This window comes from Oncorhynchus keta, chromosome 34 (genome assembly GCF_023373465.1).
Source record: "Oncorhynchus keta strain PuntledgeMale-10-30-2019 chromosome 34, Oket_V2, whole genome shotgun sequence".
In the NCBI taxonomy this organism is placed as follows: domain Eukaryota; kingdom Metazoa; phylum Chordata; class Actinopteri; order Salmoniformes; family Salmonidae; genus Oncorhynchus; species Oncorhynchus keta.
Window position 1 is genome coordinate 71,626,806 of NC_068454.1, and position 27,985 is coordinate 71,654,790.

The window sequence follows — 27,985 nt, forward strand, 5'->3', positions numbered from 1 at the left end:
ACATTTGTGATGTTTGTTTATTCTTAACTCGAACAGCCCTGGACTGCCCATACCACAGCCACTATGAGCTATGTGGCACAGCCTGCCCTGCTACCTGTGCCGATCCCAATGTCCCATAGATCTGTTCCAAAGTCTGTGTGGAGGGCTGCCTGTGCAACAAGGGTTACATGCTCAGCGGTGAACAATGTGTCATCAAGGTGTCAGGGTGTGGCTGAATGAAAAACTCCTGAACAAATACGTAAAACCTGTACATATCAAGTTTGGAGGCTTAATTTTCAACTAAACTCTCATGGCTCCAAAATATCCTTTAAAAATTCAAATGTTCCTTCCATGTCCTGGTTGTAGGCTAGAGCATTTCGACATAAAATCGTAAAAGTACCTTAAAATGACTTTCTGTATTTGATAACATATTCCAAACTATATAATGTTGTGAGGGATTATTCATGCATGGAATTGTTATTGAACTCTATATTCATTAAAATTAAAATATAATCCCAGAGTTGTGTATTACTAAAACTGAGATTATCTCTGTACGCGTGTATCTCTGTCTATCCTTTACAACTTTCAAAATCCTAATAATAAACATATTGCAGCAAAATGAGTCAGTGTCATCTGTTTATCAAGCATTTAGTTGGAAATACAACAGTTTTGATTTCATCAGATAACTCAAAACCTCTCAAGTAATTCATTCAAACAAAACAGTTGAGTATATAAATCTTGTATATGCCGTGCCATATTATATACTGCCCCTGCCCACTGGGCACAGATGTCAGTTCAACATCTAGTTTTGAATTATTACTTGTGAGGTATTGAGTTGTCAACTGATGTGAAATCAACAACACTTCACCATGTCATTGGATTTAGGTAAAACATTTGGTGAAAAAAGACAATCCCCTTACATTGATTACTTTTTGCAAATCCAATCCGTTCTTCACGTTGATTCAATATCATAGTTGTCAAGCATAGGTGTAATAGGTGGCAGGGAAGTCAGGCGCAGGAGAGTCAAATGGAGTGTAAATATTTAATAAAGTTCCACAAGTATGCTCCATAACAATAAATGTACAAACAAACAAAACATGGGTACGAAGACCCGACGCGCACCTATACAAACAATCACACTACACAGACAACAAATCAATCCCTGACAAAGACATGAGGGGAAACAGAGGGTTAAATACACAACAGGTAATGAATGGGATTGAAAACAGGTGTGTGGGAAGACAAGACAAAACCAATGGAAAATGAAAAAAGGATCAATGATGGCTAGAAGACCGGTGACGTCGAACGCCGAGCACCGCCCGAACAAGGAGAGGCAACGACTTCGGCAGAAGTCGTGACAATAGTTTTGATTTTGGGGGGTGGAAATGACATGGAAACAACATTGATTCAACAGGTTTTTGCCAGTGGGTCATATTGCAAAATAACAGAATCAGTTTGATGGTTAAGCTATTATATTGTTGTGGCCGGTGGAATTTTTTTCTCTCCAAAAAGCAGAAGTTTGACAGAAATTTCAGCGAAATAGATGTTTTATGTTGACATCAGTACTTCTCCACAACCTTCCTGTCACGCCTTGGTCATTGTATTTTGTGTTTTTGGTATATGTTTGGGTAGGCCAGGGTGTGACATGGGTTTATATGTTGGGTTTCGTATTGGGGTTTGTATTAATTGGGATTGTGTATGATTAGGGGTGTGTCTAGTTAGGCTTGGCTGCCTGAAGCGATTCTCAATTGGAGTCAGGTGATTCTCGTTGTCTCGGATTGGGAACCGTATTTAGGTAGCCTGAGTTCGCGTTGTATTTTGTGGGTGTTTGTTCCTGTCTCTGTGTTGTAGTCACCAGATAGGCTGTAATTAGTTTCACGTTTCGTTTGTTGTTTTCTTATATCAGTTATTTCATGTTCCGCGATACTTTCATTAAAGTCATGAGTAACCTACACGCTGCATTTCGGTCTGACTCTCTTCATTCAACAGACGAACATCGTTACACTTCCAGTCTTCAATAAGAATAATTTGCCCAGTCACTGCTGGTCAGATAACACAGCAGAGATGTTCTTGGATCAAAGATTGTATTAATTATATATTTTCTGGAATTACTACTCTCCTTCCTACAGGGCTAAAGTCGCTATGCACTGTCAGTACAGTATAGTTATCTATGTTAACTCTACTCTCCCTGCCAGGTACATTTTATTTTGCTTCAGTTAATTATATCCATCAGTGGAAAATGAATAAATCAGCTTAGTGTAGTCTGCCACTAGCACAGTCAGTGTAGTCAGCTCATATATCCCCATTGAGACTGTGTCTGTGCCTTGATCTAGGTTGGGCAAAACTAAACATGGCGGTGTTCGCCTTAGCAATCTCACTGGAATAAAGACCTCCTTCATTCCTGTCATTATTGAAAGAAATTGTGATATCTCACATCTCAAAATAGTGCTACTTAATCGCTCACTTCCAAGGCAGTTATAGTCAATGAACTATAATCTTGATGTGATCGGCCTGACTGAAACATGTCTTAGGCCTGATGAATTGACTGTGTTAAACGAGGCTTCTCCTCCTGGAGAACAGCCCTGAAGCAAGCTTCCAGAAAATTGGAACGGAATAGAATGGCGCAACACCAAACTGGAAGTCTTCCGATGAACTTGGAAATATAGTACCGTGCGGTATCGAAGAGCCCTCACTGCTGCTTCATCTTCCTAATGTTCCAACTTAATTGTAGAGAATAAGAGAATAATCCTACATTTATTTTTTTATACTGTCGCAAAACTATCTAAAAAGCAACATTCCCCAGGAGAAGATGGCTTTCACTTCAGCAGTGATACATTCATGAACTTCTTTGATGAAAAGATCATGATCATTAGACAGCAAATTACGGACTCATCTTTAAATCTGCGTATTTCTCCAAGGCTCAGTTGTCCTGAATCTGCACAACACTGGGAGGACCTAGGATCAAGGGAGACACTCACATTTTTTAACACTATGTCTCTTGACACATTGATGAAAATAGTCATGGCCTCTAAACCTTCAAGCTGCATACTGGACCCCTTTCCAACTAAACTACTGAAAGAGCTGTTTCCTGTGCTTGGCCCTCCTATGTTGAACACAATAAATGGCTCCCTATCCACCGGATGTGTACCAAACTCACTAAAAGTGGCAGTAATAAAGCCTTGAAAAAGCCAAACCTTGACCCAGAAAATATAAACAACTATCAGCCTATATCAAATCTCCCATTCCTCTCAAAAAAATGTAAAAGCTCTTGCACTGCAACTCACTGCCTTCCTGAAGACTAACAACGTACACGAAATGCTTCAGTCTGGTTTTAGACCCCATCATAGCACTAAGACTGCACTCGTGAAGGTGGTAAATGACCTTTTAATGGAGTCAGACCAAGGCTCTGCATCTGTCCTCGTGCTCCGAGACCTTAGTGCTGCTTTTGATACCATCGATCACCACATTCTTTTAGAGAGATTGCAAACCCAAATTGGACTACAGGGACAAATTCTGGCCTGGTTCAGATCTTATCTGTCAGAAAGATATCAGTTTGTCTCTGTGGATGGTTTGCCCTCTGACAAATCAACTGTACATTTCTGTGTTCCTCAAGGTTCCGTTTTAGGACCTCAATTGTTTTCACTATATATTTGACCTCTTGGTGATGTCATTCGGAAATATTATGTTAACTTTCACTGCTCTGCAGACGATACATAGCTGTATATTTCGATGAAACATCGTGAAGCCCCAAAATTGCCCATCCTGGAAGCCGGTGTTTTTGACATAAGTAAATGGATGGTGGCAAATGTTTTGCTTTTAAACTGGGACAAAACAGAAATGCTAGTTTTAGGTCCCAAGAAACAAAGAGATCTTCTGTTGGATCCGACAATTCATCTTGATGGTTGTACAGTTTTTTGACAAACATATCAAGACTGTTTCAAGGACAGCTTTTTTCCATCTATGTGATATTGCAAAAATCTGAAACTTTCTGTCCAAAGATTATGCAGAAAAATGTATCCATGCTTTTATCACTTCTAGATTAGACCACTGCAATGCTCTACTAAACACGGCTGCTAGAATCTTGACTAGAACCAAAATATTTGATCATATTACTCCAGTGCTAGCCTCTCTACACTGGCTTCTTGTTAAGGCTAGGGCTGATATCAAGGTTTTACTCCTAACCTATAAAGCATTACATGGGCTTTCTCCTATCTATATTTCCGATTTGGTCCTGCCGTACATACCTACATGTACGCTACGGTCAAAAGATGCAGGCCTCCTTATTGTCCCTAGAATTTCTAAGTAAAAAACAGCTGGAGAAAGGGCTTTCTCCAAAAGAGCTCCATTTGAAGTCTTTCTCCTTTAAGTCTTTATTGAAGACTCATCTCTTTAGTAGGTCTGTTGATTGAGTGTAGTCTGGCCGAGGGGTGTGGATGTGAATGGAAAGGCACTTGAACGACGAACCGCCCTTGCTGTCTCTGCCTGGCCGGTTCCCCTCTCTCCACTGGGATTCTCTGCCTCTAACCCTATTATAGAAGCTGAGTCATTGGCTTACTGGTGCTCTTCCATGCCGTCCCTAGGAGGGGTGCATCACTTGAGTGGGTTGAGTCTCTGACGTGATGTTCCTGTCCGGGTTGGCTCCCCCTTCTGGTTCGTGCCGTGGGGGAGATCTTTGTGGGCTGTACTCAGCCTTGTCTCAGGGTAGTACGTTGGTGGTTGAAGATATCCCTCTAGTGGTGTGGGGGCTGTGCTTTGGCAAAGTGGGTGGGGTTATATCCCGCCTGGTTGGCACTGTCTGGGGGTACACTCGGATGGGGCCACAGTGTCTCCCGACCCCTCCTGTCTCAGCCTCCAGTAATTATGCTACAATAGTTTATGTGTCGGGGGCTAGGGTCAGTCTGTTATATCTGGAATATTTCTCCTGTCTTATCCGGTGTACTGTGTGAATTCAAGTATATTCCCTCTAATTCTCTCTCTTTCTCTTTCCCTTTCTCTTTCTATTTCTCTTCTCTTGGAGGACCTGAGCACCAGGACCATGCCTCAGGACTACCTGGTCTGATGACTCCTTGCTGTCCCCAGTCTACCTGGTCGTGCTGCTGCTCCAGTTTCAACTGTTTTGCCTGCGGCTATGGATCTCTCTGACCTGCTGTTTTCGACTCTCTCTCTCTACTGCACCTGCTGCCTCTATATTCATTTTTTTATTTATTTTTATTTCACCTTTATTTAACCAGGTAGGCTAGTTGAGAACAAGTTCTCATTTGCAACTGCGACCTGGCCAAGATAAAGCATAGCAGTGTGAACAGACAACACAGAGTTACACACGGAGTAAACAATTAACATGTCAATAACACAGTAGAAAAAAAGGGGAGTCTATATACAATGTGTGCAAAAGGCATGAGGAGGTAGGCGAATAATTTCAATATTGCAGATTAACACTGGAGTGATAAATGATCAGATGATCATGTACAGGTAGAGATATTGGTGTGCAAAAGAGCAGAAAAGTAAATAAATAAAAACTGTGGGGATGAGGTAGGTGAAAATGGGTGGGCTATTTACCAATAGACTATGTACAGCTGCAGCGATCGGTTAGCTGCTCAGATAGCTGATGTTTGAAGTTGGTGAGGGAGATAAAAGTCTCCAACTTCAGCGATTTTTGCAATTCGTTCCAGTCACAGGCAGCAGAGTACTGGAACGAAAGGCGGCCGAATGAGGTGTTGGCTTTAGGGATGATCAGTGAGATACACCTGCTGGAGCGCGTGCTACGGATGGGTGTTGCCATCGTGACCAGTGAACTGAGATAAGGCGGAGCTTTACCTAGCATGGCCTTGTAGATGACCTGGAGCCAGTGGGTCTGGCGACGAATATGTAGCGAGGGCCAGCCGACTAGAGCATACAAGTCGCAGTGGTGGGTAGTATAAGGGATCTCAGACGATATGAAAGAAAGGTTGAACAGGCTGGTAATAGGGGTTGCGACAATGGCGGCGGATAGTTTCAGAAATAGAGGGTCCAGATTGTCAAGCCCAGCTGATTTATACGGGTCCAGGTTTTGCAGCTCTTTCAGAACATCTGCTATCTGGATTTGGGTAAAGGAGAACCTGGAGAGGCTTGGGCGAGGAGCTGCGGGGGGGTGGAGATGTTGGCCGAGGTAGGATGCTACACTAAGATTAGGGACGGGGAAAGAACACACCTTCAACGAAATCGATTCTGATGACAGTGGACTGTACTTCTGTATGGCCCAGAAAGCCCTTGGATCACAGACCTGGAGGTGAAAGTTAAAGGTACTGCAACACTTCTGCACTTATTTTATGTCACGCTGTTGTGATGTCTGTCCTGTGTATCACAACAAAACAATGGCATGCAGACAGGGATATGAAGTATACAGTATATGATGTTGCATGTCATCTGTGGAATATCTTGGAGTTAATATTTTATATACAAAACCATAGTCTGGTCAGTTTTAGTAGTGTATTTTCTCTTGTGTTCCAGAATCAGCCCATTTAATGGTGGTCCTGGCAGCATTTGGGGCTCTCTTCCTTGTCACTGCAGTGATTGTGGTGCTCAACATTTACATAAAAAGGTGAGTGTTTTGAAAATGCGTAATAAAGAACTAAACATATATTATAGTGCATTGAAGGGCCCCCTCTCCCCTATCTTCTTTAGAAATGTACATAATTCCATTCCCCTCCCTCTTTAGCTTTGTATACAAATTAAAATACGTTGTCTACAGGCTTGATGTCGTAATCATGTCACAACTGAGACTTACACAACTTCTTTCTTTCCAAATGTTCTTTCAAAAGAGATACCATACTGGCATCGACAACCACCAACTGCTGATTTGGTTGTCCCACAGTAGAAAGTTACTAAAAAAGCACAACAGGCTATTTAGTTGGCCTTTATGGGTGAATTCTCTCTTTGTTTTATCATCCACAGACAGAAGTGGAACTCGGCAGAGAAGAAGCTTCCTACCAAACCAGTCCCCCAGTTCGGTGATCAGATGAAAGTACAGCACTAACAGTGGCCTTACTCTGGTTGTCATTGCAAATCTGCTTGTCATTGCGAATGGGCTATGTTGTCATTTCGAAACAAACCTTACACATGTCATTTATTGTCCTGTTTTTCTTAGATAATAAAAACCAGCTCGCATGAAAGTGAATGGTAAATATGTAAATCAATCCCATTGAACTTTGAGTTAGTTAAAGTATGCCAATGAGTAGCAAGACAGTCATTCTATGCCCTGGGCCAGTGCTCAGTATTTTGACTGTATTCTGACTGTTAGATACAGAAAGCAACATTGTGTACACCAGAGGACACCTATGAAAACATGAGACGGTCAGCCAAGCCGATCACTGATCCTGATGGCATGATCCTGATGACATGAACTACTCAAGTACGCAACTCCACAAGCTCCATGTCAGCCTTGCTCCTTCACCCAGGTAAATAACCAGAGTGAGTGAGACACAAAGTAAATTTCACAAGGAAAATAATGTGTATCAAAACAATTGCATAATAACTTGCAAAAAATGTGTCCCCAACAATTCAACAACAAGCTTACATTACGTAGTATCTGTAATTTAGTAATAACTACAAGGTAAATACAAATATAGCTCTGCACTAAAACTTGTTCCCCTTAAAAGGAGGCAGTGGATGACGATGCAGTTAACTACAGCCAACTGCAAACACACTGAGGTGGTCAGAGAACTTTGATTTCTAGACCACAAGTCCTACAGTATGGTAAACTCAAGAAAAGTTCATGAAAAACAGAATGTTTTTATTTCACATTTTTTTAAATAGCTAAATGCATAGCTGTTATACTGTATGTGTATGTACAAACAATGTACAGTGTACAATGTACAAAATAAACTGTAAAAAAGTGGATAATTAAACAAATACAAACATACAATTATTATATGAGCAATTTGCAATTTAACAACAGATTAGGTTAAAAATAAGCACATCATATAGCTCCGTAATATATGAGCTCTGTATATTCCGCATGATTACAACACTTGAAGAGATGTCATTTTGACACGTTGTTATTTGTTAATGTGATTATGCTGTATACTGTATATCAGGGCTGCCCACCCTCTTCCTGGAGATCTACTGTCCTGTGGGTGTTCAGTCCAACCCTGATTTAACACACCTGATTCTACTAATTAGCTGCTCAACAAGACCTTAACTAGCTGAAGATATGCTAAATTAGGGTTGGACTGAAAACCTACAGGACAACAGATCTCCAGTAAGAGGGTTGGGCAGCCCTGCTGTAAATTGTTAATATGTTAGGATAAAATGTCCTTATTAAATAATGATATGTCACTTACAGATTCTTTTGCAGATTAAAGTGAATATAGACTTCAATAAATAACGAGTTATGATTCAATTAATGAACTACGAAGGTCTCCCTGACAATTTACAGCCGCCTTAATGTACTGAAATATAACATGAATGTACTGAAATATAACATGAATGTACTGAAACATAAAAGCAAGGAAATGTAACACTTAACATGAGATTACACAAGGCTGGATGAAATTACAACAATCTGTCAATGTTAGACATTACAGTTCACAGATAACTTTCCTAATCCTTATCCTTTCTCAACATGGACTGTCCTGGGGACTCTCCAAAAACATTTAACTAAGACCCCTCAACTCACAATACTTCCTCTTTTCTACTTTGACATTTACAGGTTCCATTCTTCAGATACTAGGATGTCACTTCCTGTTCAGTAACTCAGGCCTCAGTGGCAGGATCTCCATTGGGGGACGCCTTCCTGAAAGGAAATGATAGGTCAGGTTAGAAATAAAATACAACTCAATACAACTAGCCATGCAAATATTTAATGACTCATTAGCTCAGTGACTAAATATGCACATGCGAATACAGGAAAATGAGACTGTGTGCCTACTAATTCTGAAAGGGCATTCCCGTGTTCGTCAGCTCAAGTCAGCAAAGACTCTAGCAGTGGCAAGTGGGTGGTGGATACCTAACAATTAACATGGGTATCAAAAAATGGGTAAGGGTGTCACTTTTCACATGGGTATATTAGTTATAATTTAATTAGTCAGTGATCGAACACACTTGCTGACTTATAAGTGCAGAGGTGACTCTTTTTGCCATTTCTTATGGCTCACAACCCGTTTAGGGCGAGGGTGGGCTGTGTCCACCCCTCTGACATCATCATGGGCCACCTACTCGAATTTGGTGAGGGGCGCTTTGTCGCACGTGACCTCCGCCTGCAACCCATTCTTTTCGCCATTTTGGGTCTGCAGATTTGGGATGCTATCCCTCGGTAGTCCTAGCCCATTCAACTTCAAGTCTCTGCATTGAAGGACACACATAAACTGAGGCTCAGGAGGGTTCATATAGAGAAACACACATTACAACCCTCTGAATATGTTACATTGAGGAACAGGCAGACAGTAGGCTAGAGAACAGCGTTACCCATTAGAGGTGCCGTCACCCTCTTCCACAGTCTTCATCCCAGGGACCTTCTGCCCAAATAGCTTGACAGCCAGGAACATCAGCATGCCGCAGCGGTTGGTATAGCAACAGGTGGCGTCCACAGCGATCAATAGCGCCAAGAAGATGGCTATGACAATGCCTGCCACAGCCCCTTTCCCCATCCCACCCTTATTCATCTTGGCTACTGAAAGGGAAGAAGGGAGGGAAGGAGTGAGGGAGGGGATGAAAGGGATGGAGAGGAGAAAGACACAGAGAGGGAGAGATAATCCTATTTAAACTCAGTAAAACATTTTATCCTGACCTGGAATTTTGTTCTGTAACTGTTTTATTTCAGAGATATTTTCCTCTCTATTGGGCAATAGTCCGTTTTCCAGTATGTGACTGTGGTAAAGCTTGTAAGGAATGACATCACCAAATAATGAACTAATTGCTGGCACCTGTGCCTGTTCGCCAGCTCTGCCCGGGACTCTGGAAAAACTATTATAAGGTGAGAGCGCAGAAAGGTGGTAGCGGAGGAGCTGATCCATCGATGAACGTGAGGCTCCGTAGCCCTTGCAATTATATTACACTCACCCTATAATGGTGGGAGGGTGTCATTCACTGCTATGTAGGGCTGCCGACCACAACCAGATAAGAAAGCTTTTTGGGGGGGTTGTTGCTTAAGGCTACTCAGTGCACCTTAGATATGTACCTACTGTCGGCCTGCAACTTGCCATGCCTGCCGGATCAGCAAGGGTGCACACGCTCAGACCCCACTGGAGCGTCTCGTCAGCTAGACAAGCGAAATGTTTTTAAATGTTTTTAGTGTCATGTCCGTGTCCTATTCTGTTGGCTGAGTCCTGTTAAATTTGTTTAGTTTTTAGGAGTACCTTTTTAAATTACAGTGTGGGTTATGAAGGGAGGACAGAACAGTTATTGTAGTGCTGGGTCCTATATGTGCCTTCATCACTATCATGTGGGTCTTTTGACTGTTTGAATTGGTCCAAGCTCCTGTCTGCAGTGAAGTCACATGCTTTAAGAGTATTTGATGTCCAGTTTGCTGTGTAACCACATGTTCCCACCTTTGTGTGCAGTGTCACCTACTAGTGTGTAATTAAGCTCAAAGCCTATGTTTTTTATTTTAATTTGATTTAACCTTTATTTAACCAGGCAAGTTGAGAACAAGTTCTCATTTACAATTGCGGCCTGGCCAAGATAAAGCAAAGCAGTTCGACACATACAACAACACAGAGTTACACATGGAGTAAAACAAACATACAGTTCAATAATACAGTAGAAAAATAAGTATATATGCAATGTGAGCAAATGAGGTGAGATAAGGGAGGTAAAGGCAAAAAAGGCCATGGTGGGGAAGTAAATACAATATAGCAAGTTAAACACTGGTATGGTAGATTTGCAGTGGAAGAATGTGCAACGTAGAAATAGAAATAATGGGGTGCAAAGGAGCGAAATAAATAAATAAATAAACACCGTAGGGGAAGAGGTGGTTGTTTGGGCTAAATTATAGGTGGGCTATGTACAGGTGCAGTAATCTGTGAGCTGCTCTGACAGCTGGTGCTTAAAGCTAGTGAGGGAGATAATTGTTTCCAGTTTCAGAGATTTTTGTAGTTCGTTCCAGTCATTGGCAGCAGAGAACTGGAAGGAGAGGCGGCCAAAGGAGGAATTGGCGTTGGGGGTGACCAGAGAGATATACCTGCTAGAGCGCGTGCTACAGGTGGGTGCTGCTATGGTGACCAGCGAACTGAGATAAGGGGGGACTTTACCTAGCAGGGTCTTGTATATGACCTTGAGCCAGTGGGTTTGGCGACGAGTATGAAGCGAGGGCCAGCCAACGAGAGCGTACAGGTCGCAGTGGTGGGTAATATATGGGGCTTTGGTGACAAAACGGATGGCACTGTGATAGACTGCATCCAATTTATTAAGTAGGGTATTGGAGGCTTTTTTTGTCAATTACATTGCTGAATTCGAGGATCGGTAGGATGGTCAGTTTTATGAGGGTATGTTTGGCAGCATGATTGAAGGATGCTTTTTTGCAAAATAGGAAGCCAATTCTAGATTTAACTTCAGATTGGAGATGTTTGATGTGAGTCTGGAAGGAGAGTTTACAGCCTAACCAGACACCTGGGTATTTGTAGTTGTCCACATATTCTAAGTCAGAACCGTCTAGAGTAGTGATGCTAGACGGGCAGGAAGGTGCAGGCAGCGATCGGTTGAAGAGCATGCATTTAGTTTTACTTGTATTTAAGAGCAGTTGGAGGCCACGGAAGGAGAGTTGTATGGCATTGAAGCTCGTCTGGAGGGTTGTTAACAGTGTCCAAAGAAGGGCCAGAGGTATACAAAATGGTGTCGTCTGCGTAGAGGTGGATCAGAGACTCACCAGCAGCAAGAGCGACATCATTGATGTATACAGAGAAGAGAGTCGGCCCAAGAATTGAACCCTATGGCACCCTCAGAGACTGCCAGAGGCATGGACAACAGGCCCTCCGATTTGACACACTGAACTCTATCAGAGAAGTAGTTGGTGAAACAGGCGAGGCAATCATTTGAGAAACCAAGGCTATCGAGTCTGCCAATGAGGATGTGGTGATTGACAGAGTCGAAAGCCTTGGCCAGGTCGTTGAATATGACTGCACAGTATTGTTTCTTATCGATGGCGGTTAAGATATCGTTTAGGACCTTGAGCGTGGCTGAGGTGCACCCATGACCAGCTCTGTAACCATATTGCATAGCGTAGAAGGTGCGGTGGGATTCGAAAATGGTCGTTAATCTGTTTCTTGACTTGGCTTTCGAAGACCTTTGAAAGGCAGGGTAGGATAGATATAGGTCTGTAGCAGTTTGGGTCAAGAGTGTCCCCCCCTTTGAAGAGGGGATGATCACAGCTGCTTTCCAATCTTTTGGGAATTTCAGACAACACGAAAGAGAGGTTGAACAGGCTAGTAATAGGGGTTGCAACAATTTTAGAAAGAAAGGGTCCAGATTGTCTAGCCCGGATGATTTGTAGGGGTCCAGATTTTGCAGCTCTTTCAGAACATCAGCTGACTGGATTTGGGTGAAGGAGAATGGGGAAGGATTAGGCGAGTCGCTGTGGGGGGTGCAGTGCTGTTGACCGGGATAGGGGTAGCCAGGTGGAAAGCATGGCCAGACAAAATGCATATTGAAATTCTCAATTATAGTGGATTTATCTATGGTGACAGAGATTCTTATCCTCAATGCAGTGGGCAGCTGGGAGGAGGTGTTCTTTTTCACCATGTACTTTACAGTGTCCCAGAAAGTTTTTGAGTTTGTGTTGCAGGAAGCAAATTTCCTTTTGAAAAAGCTAGCCTTGGCTTTTCTAACTGCCTGTGTATATTGGTTTCTAACTTCCCTGAAAAGTTGCATATAACGGGGGCTGTTCGATGCTAATGCAGAACGCCACAGTTTTGTGTGTGCCTTACACCACAGTTTTCTTCTTTCTACTCAGGCTCATTTGCATAGACAACAGAAATATAGTAGGGCTGCTATGTGAGATACTCCACGTTGTCTTATGAAATGAAATGTTTAATAAAGTATGTAATTGTTTGTTATACTTTTGTTGAGTTCTGGTGTGTCCTTCACTCTGACATACCGGTTAATCGAAAGGTGGTGGTAGCACTACGTTACTCTGCTCAATCCAGTATTTGTCCCACCTCTCGGAAGGTCTCAAGCTTTATTTCAGTACTACAGTATGCCATAGCAGCTTACCAGGCTGTGGGACATTGAAGTTCAACTTGGCGGAGCTGGAGGAGCCGTAGGGGTTGACGGCGAGCACCTCCACCTGGTAGTCTGATTTATACTGCAGGTCATGGAGGTTGATCACTGTCGAGTTGGACGGCAGGTCCTTCTCCCTCCAGTCCTCGTCCACCTTATTCTAAGAAAGAGAGAGGAGAGGGGTGTGTGTGTGTGGGTGGGGGGGGGGAGTGTAAGGTCTTGCATACTCTGTAATGTCTTGATCTTTTCTCTTCACTGGAAAACAAAAACGCATGCATACTCACCACTCTGTAGCGGACGGTGTAGTGGGTAATGGGGGAGCCTCCGCTGTCCAACTGTGTTAAAGGGATTGAGAACATATTGCCCTCAACCTTCCCCTCGCTGGCCACCAGGACCGGGCTGTCTGGTTCCCCTGGGGAGGGAGGCAGGTAGAGGCAGTGTGTTGGTACAGTAGGTACAGAGGTCAGGGGTGTTCATGCATCAGCCAGCTTATTTCACAGTGTGTGAAACTGTTGTAGTAAAATCTACTGTCATGTTAGGGAGGTTGGTTATCCGTGAAAAACTGACTTTTCAGAGTTGTCACGTCAGTACTTTACCTCCTGCGGGCCCGAATGCCGATGGAATGGGAGGATGTCATCAGGAGCGGGGCAATAATGGAGCATGAATAGCCGTCAGCGAGCAGGTGATGATGTCATGAGGATGATCATGTGACAGTGGAATGAGTGAATTATGGCAGATTAATCTTTCTTCGAGCCAATATACAGCTGAAGTCGGAAGTTTACATAGACCTTAGCCAAATACATTTAAACTCAGTTTTTCACAATTCCTGACATTTAATTGAAGTAAAAATGTGCTGTTTTAGTTCAGTTAGGATCACCACTTTATTTTAAGAATGTGAAATGTCAGAATAATAGTAGAGAGAATGATTCATTTCAGCTTTTATTTCTGTCATCACATTCCCAGTGGGTCAGAAGTTTACATACACTCAATTAGTATTTGGTAGCATTGTCATTAAATTGTTAAACTTGGGTCAAACGTTTTGGGTAGCCTTCCACAAGCTTCCCACAGTAAGTTGTGTGAATTTTGGCCCATTCCTCCTGACAGAGCTGTTGTAACTGAATTAGGTTTGTAGGCCTCCTTGCTCACACACAATTTTTCAGTTCTGCCCACAAATGTTCTATAGGATTGAGGTCAGGGCTTTGTGATGGCCACTCCAATACCTTGACTTTGTTGTCCTTAAGCCATTTTGCCACAACTTTGGAAGTATGCTTGGGGTCATTGTCCATTCGGAAGACCCATTTGCACCCAAGCTTTACCTTCCTGACCGATGTCTTGAGATGCTGCTTCAATATATCCACATAATTTTCCTCCCTTATGATTCCATCTATTTTGTGAAGTGCACCAGTCCCTCCTGCAGCAAAGCACCCCCACAACATGATGCTGCCACCCCCGTGCTTCATGGTTGGGATGGTGTTCTTCGGCTTGCAAGCCTCCCCCTTTTTCCTCCAAACATAACAATGGTCATTATCACCAAACAGTTATATTTTTGTTTCATCAGACCAGAGGACATTTCTCCGAAAAGTACGATCTTTGTCCCCATGTGTAGTTGCAAACCATAGTCTGGCTTTTTTTATGGCGGTTTTGGAGCAGTGGTTTCTTCCTTGCTGAGCGGCCTTTCAGGTTATGTCGATATAGGACTCGTTTTACTGTGGATATAGATACTTTTGTGATACAGTGAATTATAGGTGAAATAATCTGTCTGTAAACAATTGTTGGAAAAATGACTTGTGTCATGCACAAAGTAGATGTCCTAACCGACTTGCCAAACTCTAGTTTGTTGACAAGAAATTTGTGGAGTGGTTTAATGACTCTAACCTAAGTGTATGTAAACTTCCGACTCCAACTGTAGATAGACACTCAAAACAGTAGGTAATATGGATATACTGTAGCTTGTTGACACAAGTAATGCAGTTTGAACAATGATAGTTGGTGACAATTAGTAATAATTATACTGCATTTGCCTAGATATGATGTGATTGGGAGTGAGGAGAGAGAGAGGAGGAAGAGGAGGGTGACACTCACGTATGCCCTGTGTGCGGACGGTGATCTCTTCGGAGAAGCCTCCCTGACCCAGGTGATTCTGTGGGGCAAACCGGACAGAGTAGGTGGTGTAGGGATTCAGATCTTTGATAACCAGGGGGTCTGCACACAAACAACAGGGTACATGAACACACATATTACTTTTATATATGTATACACTCAAACTAATCAAACTACTCATAACTAGTCATATCACTAAAATGGTCATCAGAGGCCTCCCCTGGTTTTAGGGAAATCAGTGTTCAGATACGACTTCTAGTCCTCAGTGTCATTGGCTTCATCCTAACTGTCTCAAACATCATCTACAGTATGAAATAGATTGGTCACTGAGAGTCAGTTTTTTACCTGTGGACTGGATGACTCTCTCCTGCCAATTGTTCTCACGTCCTGTCTTCCACTGGAGGGTGAAGTGGGTGATGGGAGAGCCCCCGTCCACCAGGGAAGCCCCCAGGGTGAAGTGGACCGATGTGGGCCCTGGGGTGCCACTTACCTGGGATGCTTTGCCTGGCCAGGCTGGGGGAGGACAGATGAGAGAAACATGGAGAACAAGAGGATTGAATGAGGGGGAAATAGGGAAAAAATAGGGAGGTGCAGAGCAGTTCAAAGACAGAGAGGTGAAGAGGGAATGAGAATGTCAGAGATGAAAGAATAAGAACATTGTCATTAGAAATAAAAAACGGTGAACACTGCAAATGTAAATAAACTCACCAAAAAAAGAAACGTCCTCTCACTGTCAACTGCGTTTATTTTCAGCAAACATGTGTAAATATTTGTATGAACATAACAAGATTCAACAACTGAGACATAAACTGAACAAGTTCCACAGACATGTGACTAACAGAAATGGAATAATGTGTCCCTGAACAAAAAGGGGGTCAAAAGTAACAGTCAGTATCTGGTGTGGCCCCCCGCTGCATTAAGTACTGCAGTGCATCTCCTCCTAATGGACTGCTTCAGATTTGCCAGTTCTTGCTGTGAGATATTACCCCACTCTTCCACCAAGGCAAGTTCCCGGACATTTATGAGGGGAATGGCCCTAGCCCTCACCCTCCGATCCAACAGGTCCCAGATGTGCTCAATGGGACTGAGATCCAGGCTCTTCGCTGGCCATGGCAGAACACTGACATTCCTGTCTTGCAGGAAATCACGCACAGGACGAGCAGTATGGCTGGTGGCATTGTCATGCTGGAGGGTCATGTCAGGATGAGCCTGCAGGAAGGGTACCACATGAGGGAGGATGATGTCTTCCCTGTAACGCGCAGCGTTGATATTGCCTGCAATGACAACAAGCTCAGTCCGATGATGCTGTGACACACCGCCCCAGACCATGACGGACCCTCCACATCCAAATCGATCCCGCTCCAGAGTACAGGCCTCGGTGTAATGCTCGTTCCTTTGACGATACACACGAATCCGACCATCACACCTAGTGAGACAAAACCGTGGCTCTTCAGTGAAGAGCACTTTTTTGCCCATCCTGTATGTTGTTGCCGGTGATGTCTGGTGAGGACCTGCCTTACAACAGGCCTACAAGCCCTCAGTCCAGCCTCTCTCAGTCTATTGCGGACAGTCTGAGCACTGATGGAGGGATTGTGCGTTCCTGGTGTAACTCGGGCAGTTGTTGTTGCCATTCTGTACCTGTCCCGCAGGTGTGATGTTCGGATGTACCGATCCTGTGCAGGTGTTGTTACATGTGGTCTCCCACTGTGAGGACGATCAGCTGTCCGTCCTGTCTCCCTGTAGTGCTGTCTTAGGCATCTCACAGTACGGACATTGCAATTTATTGCCCTGGTCACATCTGCAGTCCTCATGCCTCCTTGCAGCATGCCTAAGGCACGTTCACGCAGATGAGCAGGGTCCCTGGGCATCTTTCTTTTGGTGTTTTTCAGAGTCAGTAGAAAGGCCTCTTTAGTGTCCTAAATTTTCATAACTGTGACCTTAATTGCCTACCATCTGTAAGCTGTTAGTGTCTTAACGACCATTCCACGGGTGCATGCTTATTAATTGTTTATGGTTCATTGAACAACATGGGAAACAGTGTTAAAATCCTTTACAATGAAGATCTGTGAAGCTTTTTGGATTTTTATGAATTACCTTTGAAAGACAGGGTCCTGGAAAAGGGACATTTCTTTTTTTTGCTGAGTTTAGAGTACCTACACTTGAGCTAAAATCGCCCACTGTTTTCAGTTATTTTAGAATTTTATAGTGGTTTGTGGCTGCTTGTCCCTTTATAGAAAGGTAAAACCTGATTGAATCTATGTTGTTTCCATGTCATTTAAACCAAAAAATGGAATGCAATGACGTTGAATCAATGTGGAAAACTGATTGGATTTGCGAAAATTAATCATCTTAGGGAATTTCATATTTCATATTCATATTTCATATTTTTTCACATTTTTTTCACCTAAAATCCAATTACTTTTTTTGTTGATGTCACGTTGAATTCACATTGCGCTGACGTCTCTGTCCAGTGGAATGTTGTGTTAGCGCTAAGTATTATCATAACAGAGTAGGAAGGTCAAGGGTGGCCTTACTCTGCAGGCTGAAGTCTGTGGAGGCGTTGCCAGCAGGACTGATAGCCATGCAGCTGTACAGGCCTCCATCTGAGGACGTCACATTGTCAACGACCAGGACATAGCCATCCTCCATTCTCACTCGACCTCCACCAGTGTCCTGTATCCACACAAACACAACCAGACAGGAACTCGGAGGAGAGAAATATAACAAAAATGTATTCTCTGCCTGATTCTCCCCCAATATTTGTTGTAATTATTGCCACTGTGTGAATGCATCGTCTGTCTTACCACTGTTAGCAGGTGGTCATTGTTGGTCTTCCTGACCCACTGCAGCGCGGGCATAGGGTGTCCTGAGACGTTACATGACACTGAGAGAGTCTGGCCTGGCTCCAGCTCCATCTTCTCCTGGCTCAACACTGCTACAGGATGCTCTGTAAACACGCACAGAACAAGAGGCAGGACAAACTGAGTGCTTTGTGTGACAATAACAAACAAATTATAATAGATAAGAAACATATATGTGTAAATTATTAACAATATATGTACATCTTCTGTTAAATAGGGAAGATGATTTTGTTGTGGGGTTCAGATGGCTTCGAAGACCAGCAAGGTATTGGTATGGTTAAGTCAGCAAGATATTGCCATTGTATCTGGTTAGGGAGTGAAAGTGATTTATAATAAGGGTTACATGGAGAAAAACGGACCTCTCTGAAATGAAAATGGATGGGCCTTCCTTCAGCAAAATATATTTGACCTAAACCCTCCCTGAACGCTTGAAAAATAAAACAAGTGACCCTCCCCTACACCCCAAATAATAATGAAAACATAAAGTGGATGGCAGGGAACATTGTCTACCATTTATACGCACTTCTTTGACAGACCAGATCCTTAGATATGAAGTTTTAGAAACTGTTCTATGTCCTGTAAGCATTACATGACAGCACAGGAATTTTTATTTCACACAGGGCTGCGGCCCGGGACCAGAAGGTTGTGGGTTCGCAGACCACCGTGGACAAGAATATGGGTGGAAAGATTTCCTTTATAGTAAAAGCATTGCATAAATCTATAATCGTATTTGCAGGTCCGAGAAAAAAATAGCCTTTTATGAACCTTTCATGCAATTCTACGTAATTTTACATATTAGCAGAATATTTTTTAATAACACACAAACTACCGAAATTACAGGCTAAGAATGGACAGAGAGTTGTCCCTATATGTTTATCTTATCATATTTATTTTATGCCAAATGTCTTGTTTTAAATGAAACTGTCCTTGTTTGCAAATTATTAAATCTCTGACATCATGAGGAATCTTGAAGTTAGGCCTACCTTTCCACCTAGACAGAGTAGGACTACCTTTCCACCCCAGACAGAGTAGGACTACCTTTCCCCCCTAGACAGAGTAGGACTACCTTTCCACCCCAGACAGAGTAGGACTACCTTTCCACCCCAGACAGAGTAGGACTACCTTTCCCCCCTAGACAGAGTATGAATACCTTTCCACCCCAGACAGAGTAGGACTACCTTTCCATCTCAGACAGAGTAGGACTACCTTTCCACCTCAGACAGAGTAGGACTACCTTTCCACCCCAGACAGAGTAGGACTACCTTTCCCCCCTAGACAGAGTAGGACTACCTTTCCACCCCAGACAGAGTAGGACTACCTTTCCACCTCAGACAGAGTAGGACTACCTTTCCACCCCAGACAGAGTAGGACTACCTTTCCCCCCTAGACAGAGTATGAATACCTTTCCACCCCAGACAGAGTAGGACTACCTTTCCACCTCAGACAGAGTAGGACTACCTTTCCACCCCAGACAGAGTAGGACTACCGACACAGACAAAAATGTAAGTTTTAACTGCTGGCTACTCTTCTTCAATGGCTTAACCCAGCGAGAGAAGGTCACAAGTGTTTCCCTAAAAGCTGTCTGGGTTTAAACATCTTCTGTTGCACAGAACGTGAATAGATTAATCAATCGATAGTGATAGAATTATACGAACAAAAATATAAACACAACATCCAACAATTTCAAAGATTTTAGTAAGTTACAGTTCATAGAAGGAAATCAGTTATTTGAAATAAATTGATTAGGCCCTAATCTATGGATTTCACATGACTGGGCAGGGGAGCAGTCATGGGTGGGCCTGGGAGGGCATAGGCACACATACTTGGGAGCCAGGTCCACCCACTGGCGAGCTAGACCCAGCAAATCAGAATGAATTTTTCCCCACAAAATGGCTTTAATAAAGACAGAAATACTCCTCAGCACCAACCCTTCCCCTCCTCAGACTATCTCGCAGGTGAAGAATCTGGATGTGGAGGTCCTGGTCTAGCGTGGTTACTTACACATGGTGTGCGGTTGTGAGTCCGGTTGGATGTACTGCCAAATTCTCTAAAACAACGGCTTATGGTAGAGAAATTAACATTAAATTCTCTAGCAAAAGCTCTGTTGGACATTCCTGCAGTCAGCATGCCGATTGTACTCTCCCTCAAAACTCGAGACATCTGTGGCATTGTGTTGTGTGACAAAACTGCATATTTTAGAGTGGTCTTTTATGGTCCCAGCACAAGGTGCACCTGTTTAATGATCATGCTGTTTAATCAGCTTCTATCGTAGAAATATAACTTTGATCTGTGCTTCTGCAAGCATGCATTTCATAGCCTGTAGCCTATAGGCTATGGATCATTTGATTGAGACCACACAAAATACCTGATATTGTGTGACCAGTGGAGAATCAGAGATGAGGTGCGGCATCGGGCACACATCGATATATACCCTTATAATCAACTAATTTTAAAACACTAAGAAATATTGGAATTTCATCAATTACAAATTACATGACCCTCCCCAGAAACAAATACTAAACCTAGAACTTGACTGAAATTGAAAAATCATGAACCTTCTCCATTTTCCTCAAAGGTGCCCATTCTTTCCATCAATCTTTCTGAAAACACCTGAAGATTAAAAATAAATTATCTGATGAGAGACACACAATGCTGCTTTTCCCTGGTTGAAAATGTTACACAGGTAATGGGTTTGAATGGGATCAAGGGGTTTGTTTTCTGAAACAGCTTCTAGTGGCTCAGGCTCACTAGACTGTCTGACAGAAAATGGTTGCTTACACAGAATCAAATTCTCCATGATATCTCTGTATATCAGGAACATAAACATTTGGAAGGAAGTATTCAAATAACAAGCCATTTTTTATCTGTTATTTTGGAGAAAGCTTGGTCTTACGAAGCTACAGCTGTTTGTTTCCAGGAGGAGTGTGTTGCCTGATGTTCTCTAACAAACCACACCTGAGACATCCAGCATGATCATGGCACTGCTCTCTGAGATCTTATTCTTGGCCGTGCAGATGTACTCTCCGTAGTCGCTCCTGACAACGGACGAGATAATGAGCTCGCTCTTGTCTGAGTTGTACTTGTAGCGGGACTCATTTGAAGAGTCTGGGCTGAGGAGGGAAGCGCCAACAGACAGACATACAGAAGTGAGGCCTGGTGCTACAGAACATTAGCACGCTGCTGATAAGGAAGTTGACAGGAAGTGAGACACACAGTCAACCACACAGACAGGATGGCATGCCACATTAGTGGTGTACTGAGACATAAATGACCACATAAATATAGACACACTGGAGGCCTTCACCCAAACATACACTTTCCAATACACACTAGTTTTTCTCTCTCTCTCTCGCTCTCTCTCTCTCTCTCTCTCTCTCTCTCTCTCTCTCTCTCTCTCTCTCTCTCTCTCTCTCTCTCTCTCTCTCTCTCTCTCTCTCTCTCTCTCTCTCTCTCTCTCTCTCTCTCTCTCTCTCTCTCTCTCTCTCTGTGTTATTGCAAACTGTTTTGAGCAGGATAATCTGGCTTTACACACATGCACATCAGTGTGAACAAACACACACACACTCACACTGTCCAGATGATGTTCGGTTGGGGGACACCCTCGACCAGGCAGCTGAGGGAGACATTGGTCTCTGGTCCGGCCGTGACTTTCTTCACCTCCTCATGGATCTTCGCTGTGGGAGGAACTACAGCAGGAGGGTCAGAGGAGACATTATTTATTGTAGTCAACAACAACACACACCTAATCCTCTGGTTTATACAGAGATTGTACGAAATAAAGATCCTAAAACATCCCTTATTCCCTACTGCACTTTGAGTAAACCCACCGTTGACGGAGATGGAGATGTCGAGCTTTTCGAAAATGGGCCGGTCCTTGATTTTAGCCTCACAGGTATATGTTCCTCGATCCTTCCTGTTGATGTTGTTGATCTGTAGAGAGTTGTCTTTTAGTCTTGTGATCCGACCTGCTGGGAGCAAAAGACGGCAACAGGAAAAAGAAAAATCAGCCCCATCTCAGCGTCAGGAACACGTTCTGTCTGCTTAATCATCAATATAACCAAGCTTCAAAAAGCAATCAAGCTCTCTCTTTAAGGTTGGCAATGGTGGTGTTCAAATGAAACAGGGTCAGGGCTTGTCTGATGGTTATTTTTAGTGTGTTTTGTCCCTCTGGAAAAAGACAGATTGAATCAGATGTTTCCCAGGGAAGAGTCCGGGAAACATCCCTCGATTTGACGGCAAATCGGATTAGCCTATGAGCTACGTTACCCCTTCTGCCCCTCAACAGCCTGTCCACCATCGCCACCTGTCCATCGGTCACAGGCAGGCAGGCAGCAGCTAGTGTGAGTAGCTAGGAAGCTAAGAGACCCCCATACCACATGAACCATCAGAACCGAGGGTACCCCTCCTACCTTCAGAGTGCAGTTTCTCATGGTCCCTCTCCCAGTTGACTTCCACCACCGGCTTGCCAGTGACCATGCAGGTGATGACCACATCTTGACCCTCCAGGAACTCATGGTAGGCCAGTGTTTCCCCGAAGGATGGCCGCTCTGGATGAGTTGAGAGAGGGATGGAGAGAGCGAAAGGGTCATTGTGTGTGTGTGTTTTTGGTTTTACTATCCTCAAAGAAAATTTCACCGGTCCCAACAAGGAAAAAGGATATCTCAGGCTTAGGGTTTAGGGTTATAATAAGGGTTAAGGGTTAGGGTTAGGAGTTGGGTTGGGGATTTGAGATTTGGGGCTAAGGTTAGGATTAAGGAACATTTCACTATTCCCCACAAGGAAAAAGGCTATTTTAGGATTAGGGGTTAGGTTTAGGGTTAGGGTTAGAAATAGGGTTAGAGTTTAGGGTTAGGAATAGAGTTGGGGGTTTGGGGTTAATGTCAGGGTTAGGGTCAGGGTTAGGGGTGAGGGAAAATAGGATTTTGAATGGGAAAACATGTTTTGGTCCCCACAAGGATACTAAGACAAACGTGTGTGTGTGTGACAGAGATATGAGCTATGTGGCGTCTTTGATCTTGCAAGACAACACTAATTAGCTTAATACTCAAATAATACGAGAAAACCCTTCAACACTAACTCTTGGTCATGTTAGCCAGGTGAACATTTTTACTTTAAACATCTTACCATAGACAAAGATGATATAAGATGTATGATCTCTGTGACCGGTGTCAAAATCACATAAGCATGTGTACCGTCCTGCATCCTCCATCTTGGCATTCCTGATTAACAGTTTTGACGATGTCTCATCCACTTTCTCAATCTGGTCTTCTTCAGCATCCTCTCCATCTTTCTGCCAGGTGATGTCTCCTTCCCCACCAGCTAAGAGGGGTTATGTGTGATTATATGTATCATATTTAAAAAATGTGTTAAGGATATATATACTGTTGAAGTCGGACGTTTACATACACCTTAGCCAAATACATTTAAACTCAGTATTTCACAATTCCTGACATTCAATCCTAGTAAGAATTGCCTGTCTTAGGCCAGTTAGGATCACCCTTATTTTAAGAATGTGAACGTCAGAATAAAGTAGAGAGAATGATTTATTTCAGCTTTTATTTCTTTCATCACATTCCCAGTGGGTCAGAAGTTTACATTCACTCAATTAGTATTTGGTAGCATTGCCTTTAAATTGTTTAACTTGGGTCAAACGTTTCGGGTAGCCTTCCACAAGCTCCCCAATAAGTTGGGTGAATTTTGGCCCATTCCTCCTGACAGACCTGGTGTAACTAAGTCAGGTATGTAGGCCTCCTTGCTCGCACACACTTTTTCAGTTCTGCCCACAAATGTTCTATGTGATTTGTGGGCTTTGTGATGGCCACTCCAATACCTTGACTTTGTTGTCCTTAAGCAATTTTGCCACAACTTTGGAAGTATGCTTGGGGTCATCGTCCATTTGCAAGACCCATTTGTGACCAAGCTTTAACTTCTTGTAACAAACTTCTTCTCCGTCTGATGATGAGTAGGACCAAAGCGCAGCGTGGTAAGTGTTCATGTTATTTTTATTTAAACTGAACACAACAAAATAACAAAGAGAATAAATGAGGTGTCAGGTGCAGAAACACAAAACAGAAACACAAATTAGAAAAAAACTACCCACAACCCATAGTGGGAAAACAGGCTGCCTAAGTATGGGTCTCAATCAGAGACAACGATTGACAGCTGCCTCTGATTGGGAACCATACCAGGCCAAACACCTAGAAATATAACACACAGAACAAAACATAGAATGCCCACCCCAACTCACGACCTGACGAATCTAAAATAGAGACATAAAAAAGGAACTAAGGCCAGGATGTGACACTTCTTGACTGATGTCTTGAGATGTTGCTTCAATATATCCACATAATTTTTCTCCCTCATGATGCCATCTATTTTGTGAAGTGCACCAGTCCTGCAGCAAAGCACCCCCAAAACATGATGCTGCCACCCCTGTGCTTCACGGTTGGGATGGTGTTCTTCGGCTTGCAAGCCTCCCCCTTTTTCCTCCAAACATAATGATGGTCATTATGGCCAAACAGTTCTATTTTTGTTTCATCAGACTAGAGGACATTTCTCCAAAAAGTACGATCTTTGTCCCCATGTTCCAAACCGTGGTCTGGCTTTTTTATGGCGGTTTTGGATCAGTGGGTTTTCCTTGCTGAGCGGCCTTTCAGGTTATGTCGAAATAGGACTCGTTTGACCTGTTTCCTCCAGCATCTTCACAAGGTCCTTTGCTAATTGCTCTGGGATTGATTTGCACTTTTCACACCAAAGTCCGTTCATTTTTAGGAGACAGAACGCGTCTCCTTCCTGAGCGGTATGACGGCTGAATGGTCCCATGGTGTTTATACTCGCGTACTATTGTTTGTACAGATGAACGTGGTACCTTCAGGCATTTGGAAATTGCTCCCAAGGATGAATCAGACTTGTGGAGGTCTACAATGTTTTTGTGAGGTCTTGGCTAATTTCTTTTGATTTTCCCATGATGTCAAGCAAAGAGGCACTGAGTTTGAAGGTAGTCCTTGAAATACATCCACAGGTACACCTCCAATCGACTCAAATGATGTCAATTAGCCTATCAGAAGCTTCTAAAGCCATGACATAATTTTCTGGAATTTTCCCAGCTGTTTAAAGGCACTTTAACTTCTGACCCACTGGAATTGTGATACGGTGAATTAGAAGTGAAATAATCTCTGTAAACAATTGTTGGAAAAATTACTTGTGTCATGTACAAAGTAGATGTCCTAACCGACTTGCCAAAACTATAGTTTGTTAACAAGACATTTGTGCAGTGGTTGAAAAACGAGTTTTAATGACTCCAACCTAAGTGTATGTGAACTTCCGACTTCAACTGTATATACGTATATATATTTCCAGAACATTGTACCAACCTTTGCAGAGGAGCATGGCATTCTCACCCAGCAACAAATCTGGTTTGCTGGTGATGATTTCCATTTTGGCCTCTGACACAGTGAGGAAGAAGAGCAATATTAGAACAACCTTTTAGACACCTAACAGTAACACCACTTGAAACTTCAATATTCTGGAATAACTATTGAAATGGAGAACCTAGAGCCCAAACTTTGGGCATGCTTATCGACTTGACTAAGAATATATTAGTGTGATTAATCAAATACCACCAAACCACAACTGTCATGTATTTTCTACACTGTATCTCTACAACAGACTGTAACGATGCACTCATCAACACTATACATTTATAAGAGAGATCAGTTGACCTGGGACACCTGCAGAAGGAGAGAGGTCTCAATTGCACCTGTCAACACTGAAGCCCTGCAGATAGACATCAATCTGGAGATAGTAAGTTAGGCCTTCAAATAGGCTCCTGGGGACTAATTGCAGCATGCCGACAGGCGGCCAGGAAAAAACAAGCAGGGACCTTGGCAGTGATGGACTTCCTGAGCAGCACACTATTCCTTCCTGTACTGAGACTGAGACAGGCTCTATGGCTGTGGATGAGACAGGCTCTATGTCTGCGTCCCAATTCTCTTATATGGCCACATCTCTTTCCCCTCATAACTTACTTTCTTTCTGTCTTTTGTCTTTGTTGGCCACTGAAAGTTGAAATGGTTGGATATACTTTTGCTTTCCTTTCCCCTATCATCAATGTTGTTGTAAAACAAGGTCGGGGGGCTCTTGGAGCCTAAAACAAATTACAGCAGAGGGATGATGTAGCCTTAACAATCACGGCTGGGTTCATTAGGATGAGTTTAGATGTGGTGGAATTAGAATAAGAGTAGTTAGTTGGCATCTCTTTTTTGGCATTTTAAAGATCACTGCCAAATTATGGGCTGGGATGGATTCAAAAAGCATTTATCTCCTATTACAATTTAGTCTCAGGAACAGATGAGCTTGGACATTGCTCTGGGTACACCTCACACTGAGAGATAGAATAAAGGAAATCTATTTTTTAACATAAGAGATAAACAAACTGAGTATTCTCTCCTATGTCCTAGCATTCGGGATGCTGTATAGCTGTAGCACCACATTCATGTACTTGAGGAATGTGTTGAAAGTGCTATATATTGTACATGTAGGGAAAATTGGCAAGGAAAATGTTCACTTTAGTTAGCTCTGTAAAGTTGGATTGAATCCCTTAGGTAAGATTAAATACATGTTAATGAAAAGTAAAACAAACAAGCACAGTGCATCTCATGACAGAACACAAACTGTGGACCATGTTCCCTGTGAGGAGAACCCTACAGTTGCAGGATCTTAATTTGAGCCAGTTTGCTACAGCATGAAAATAATTTCCTGCAGCAACAGGAAATGTGCATTATTATGTGGATTATAATGAATTTACATTGTTGTACGGGTTGATAAATGTATTTTAAGGGAAAATCAAGTCTGAAATGTCAAAGTCGAAATTACAAACTTCAGAAGGATTTTTAAACACACACCACGTTTTAAATGTCCTACATCACAGGAAAGTTCTCCTGCAACAGGTTGATCAAATTAAGATCCTACATCTGTAGCAGTGATATGATCATCAGATATAGGCTATACCAGCTCTGATATACTGATTTCAAGGGTTTTAATGAAGAAAGTCATTACACTGAAGCATAAATACCACATATTCAAAGAAATGAACTCCAACAGTGACATTTTTTTTCTATATGTGTCTATATTATTTAAACTATAGGCAAATGCATATTGACAAATAATGAACAAATAAACAAATAAATAATCGAATAAATACAATTAAAAGCAAAAAATAGTCCCACTCTCAACAAATATAAAAGTAGGCCTAATTAATATGATTATTTACAGAAATATTCAAACCTTGAAGTGTTTAGGATTTTGTATTCTCACCTGAAAAACCAAGGACCAGCATTATGGAACACATTCTCAAGATGAGCATCGATTCAGCCATTTCTACTTCAAAGTTGTCACTATCCTCAATGAATGGATCGATGTAGTCCTTGACACCTGCTGCATGCAATTGCGCGCGAAAACAACAGTGGTGGAAACATATATTTCATGCTTTTATAGGCAAGAGGAGAGAACCAGGGAGGCAGACAGGGGCCCCACAATCTCTAAAATCTCTGCATGCTGCCCTCCCCTGCTCAAATCCACACCCCTTAACATTTTCGGTTCAGATCATGCACCGGGAAAAATAATGCTGGAAAGTAGCCTTCCCTACCCTATCAGGCGCCACCGCAGGCCCCTGCCTCCGCTCCAAAACACCGGATAAAAGGAACTCTGCACTCCCCCAGGGACGAGATGGAAGAAGATATTTTTATCACTCGACTCCATCAGTTTTAGTTAAAGAGCAAGTTCATCTGAATTCATAATGTGATGAAATTAAGCTATGCAAATAAAACCTGTATACTTGATTTAATAAAGCTTTTTCA

At 42.7% G+C, this 27,985-nt stretch overlaps 2 protein-coding genes across 5 annotated transcripts in view; one reads left to right on the top strand and one right to left on the bottom strand.

Annotated features, from left to right (window-relative positions):
• The window catches only part of LOC118383592 (IgGFc-binding protein-like), a 68,597-nt gene extending 68,105 nt beyond the window's left edge, over positions 1 to 492 (top strand). The window contains 1 exon segment of the mRNA XM_052492660.1: positions 37 to 492. Coding sequence (XP_052348620.1) covers positions 37 to 119 — 83 coding nt within the window. The 3' untranslated portion in view covers positions 120 to 492.
• A 7,234-nt stretch (positions 493 to 7,726) lies between these two features.
• Positions 7,727 to 27,611, bottom strand: ncam3 (neural cell adhesion molecule 3). Of its 4 annotated transcripts, none has more exons than XM_052494629.1 (16): positions 27,444 to 27,611; positions 25,502 to 25,573; positions 23,253 to 23,447; positions 22,538 to 22,675; positions 21,956 to 22,093; positions 21,697 to 21,814; positions 21,084 to 21,238; positions 18,072 to 18,214; positions 17,802 to 17,940; positions 15,613 to 15,780; positions 15,249 to 15,369; positions 13,452 to 13,581; positions 13,162 to 13,327; positions 9,421 to 9,625; positions 9,172 to 9,297; positions 7,727 to 8,749 (listed from the first exon to the last, which is right to left on the bottom strand). In XM_052494629.1, the coding sequence occupies exons 1-16, from the start codon at positions 27,502 to 27,504 to the stop codon at positions 8,710 to 8,712; spliced, it is 2,115 nt and encodes a 704-aa protein (XP_052350589.1). In that variant the 5' UTR covers positions 27,505 to 27,611; the 3' UTR covers positions 7,727 to 8,709. The 4 variants fall into 4 exon arrangements, with proteins under 4 accessions (XP_052350589.1, XP_035607288.1, XP_035607287.1 ...); XM_035751395.2 differs by having other exon boundaries at positions 13,452 to 13,579; positions 15,250 to 15,369; positions 21,956 to 22,096; XM_035751394.2 differs by having other exon boundaries at positions 9,421 to 9,622; positions 21,956 to 22,096.
• Positions 27,612 to 27,985: the final 374 nt, after the last annotated feature.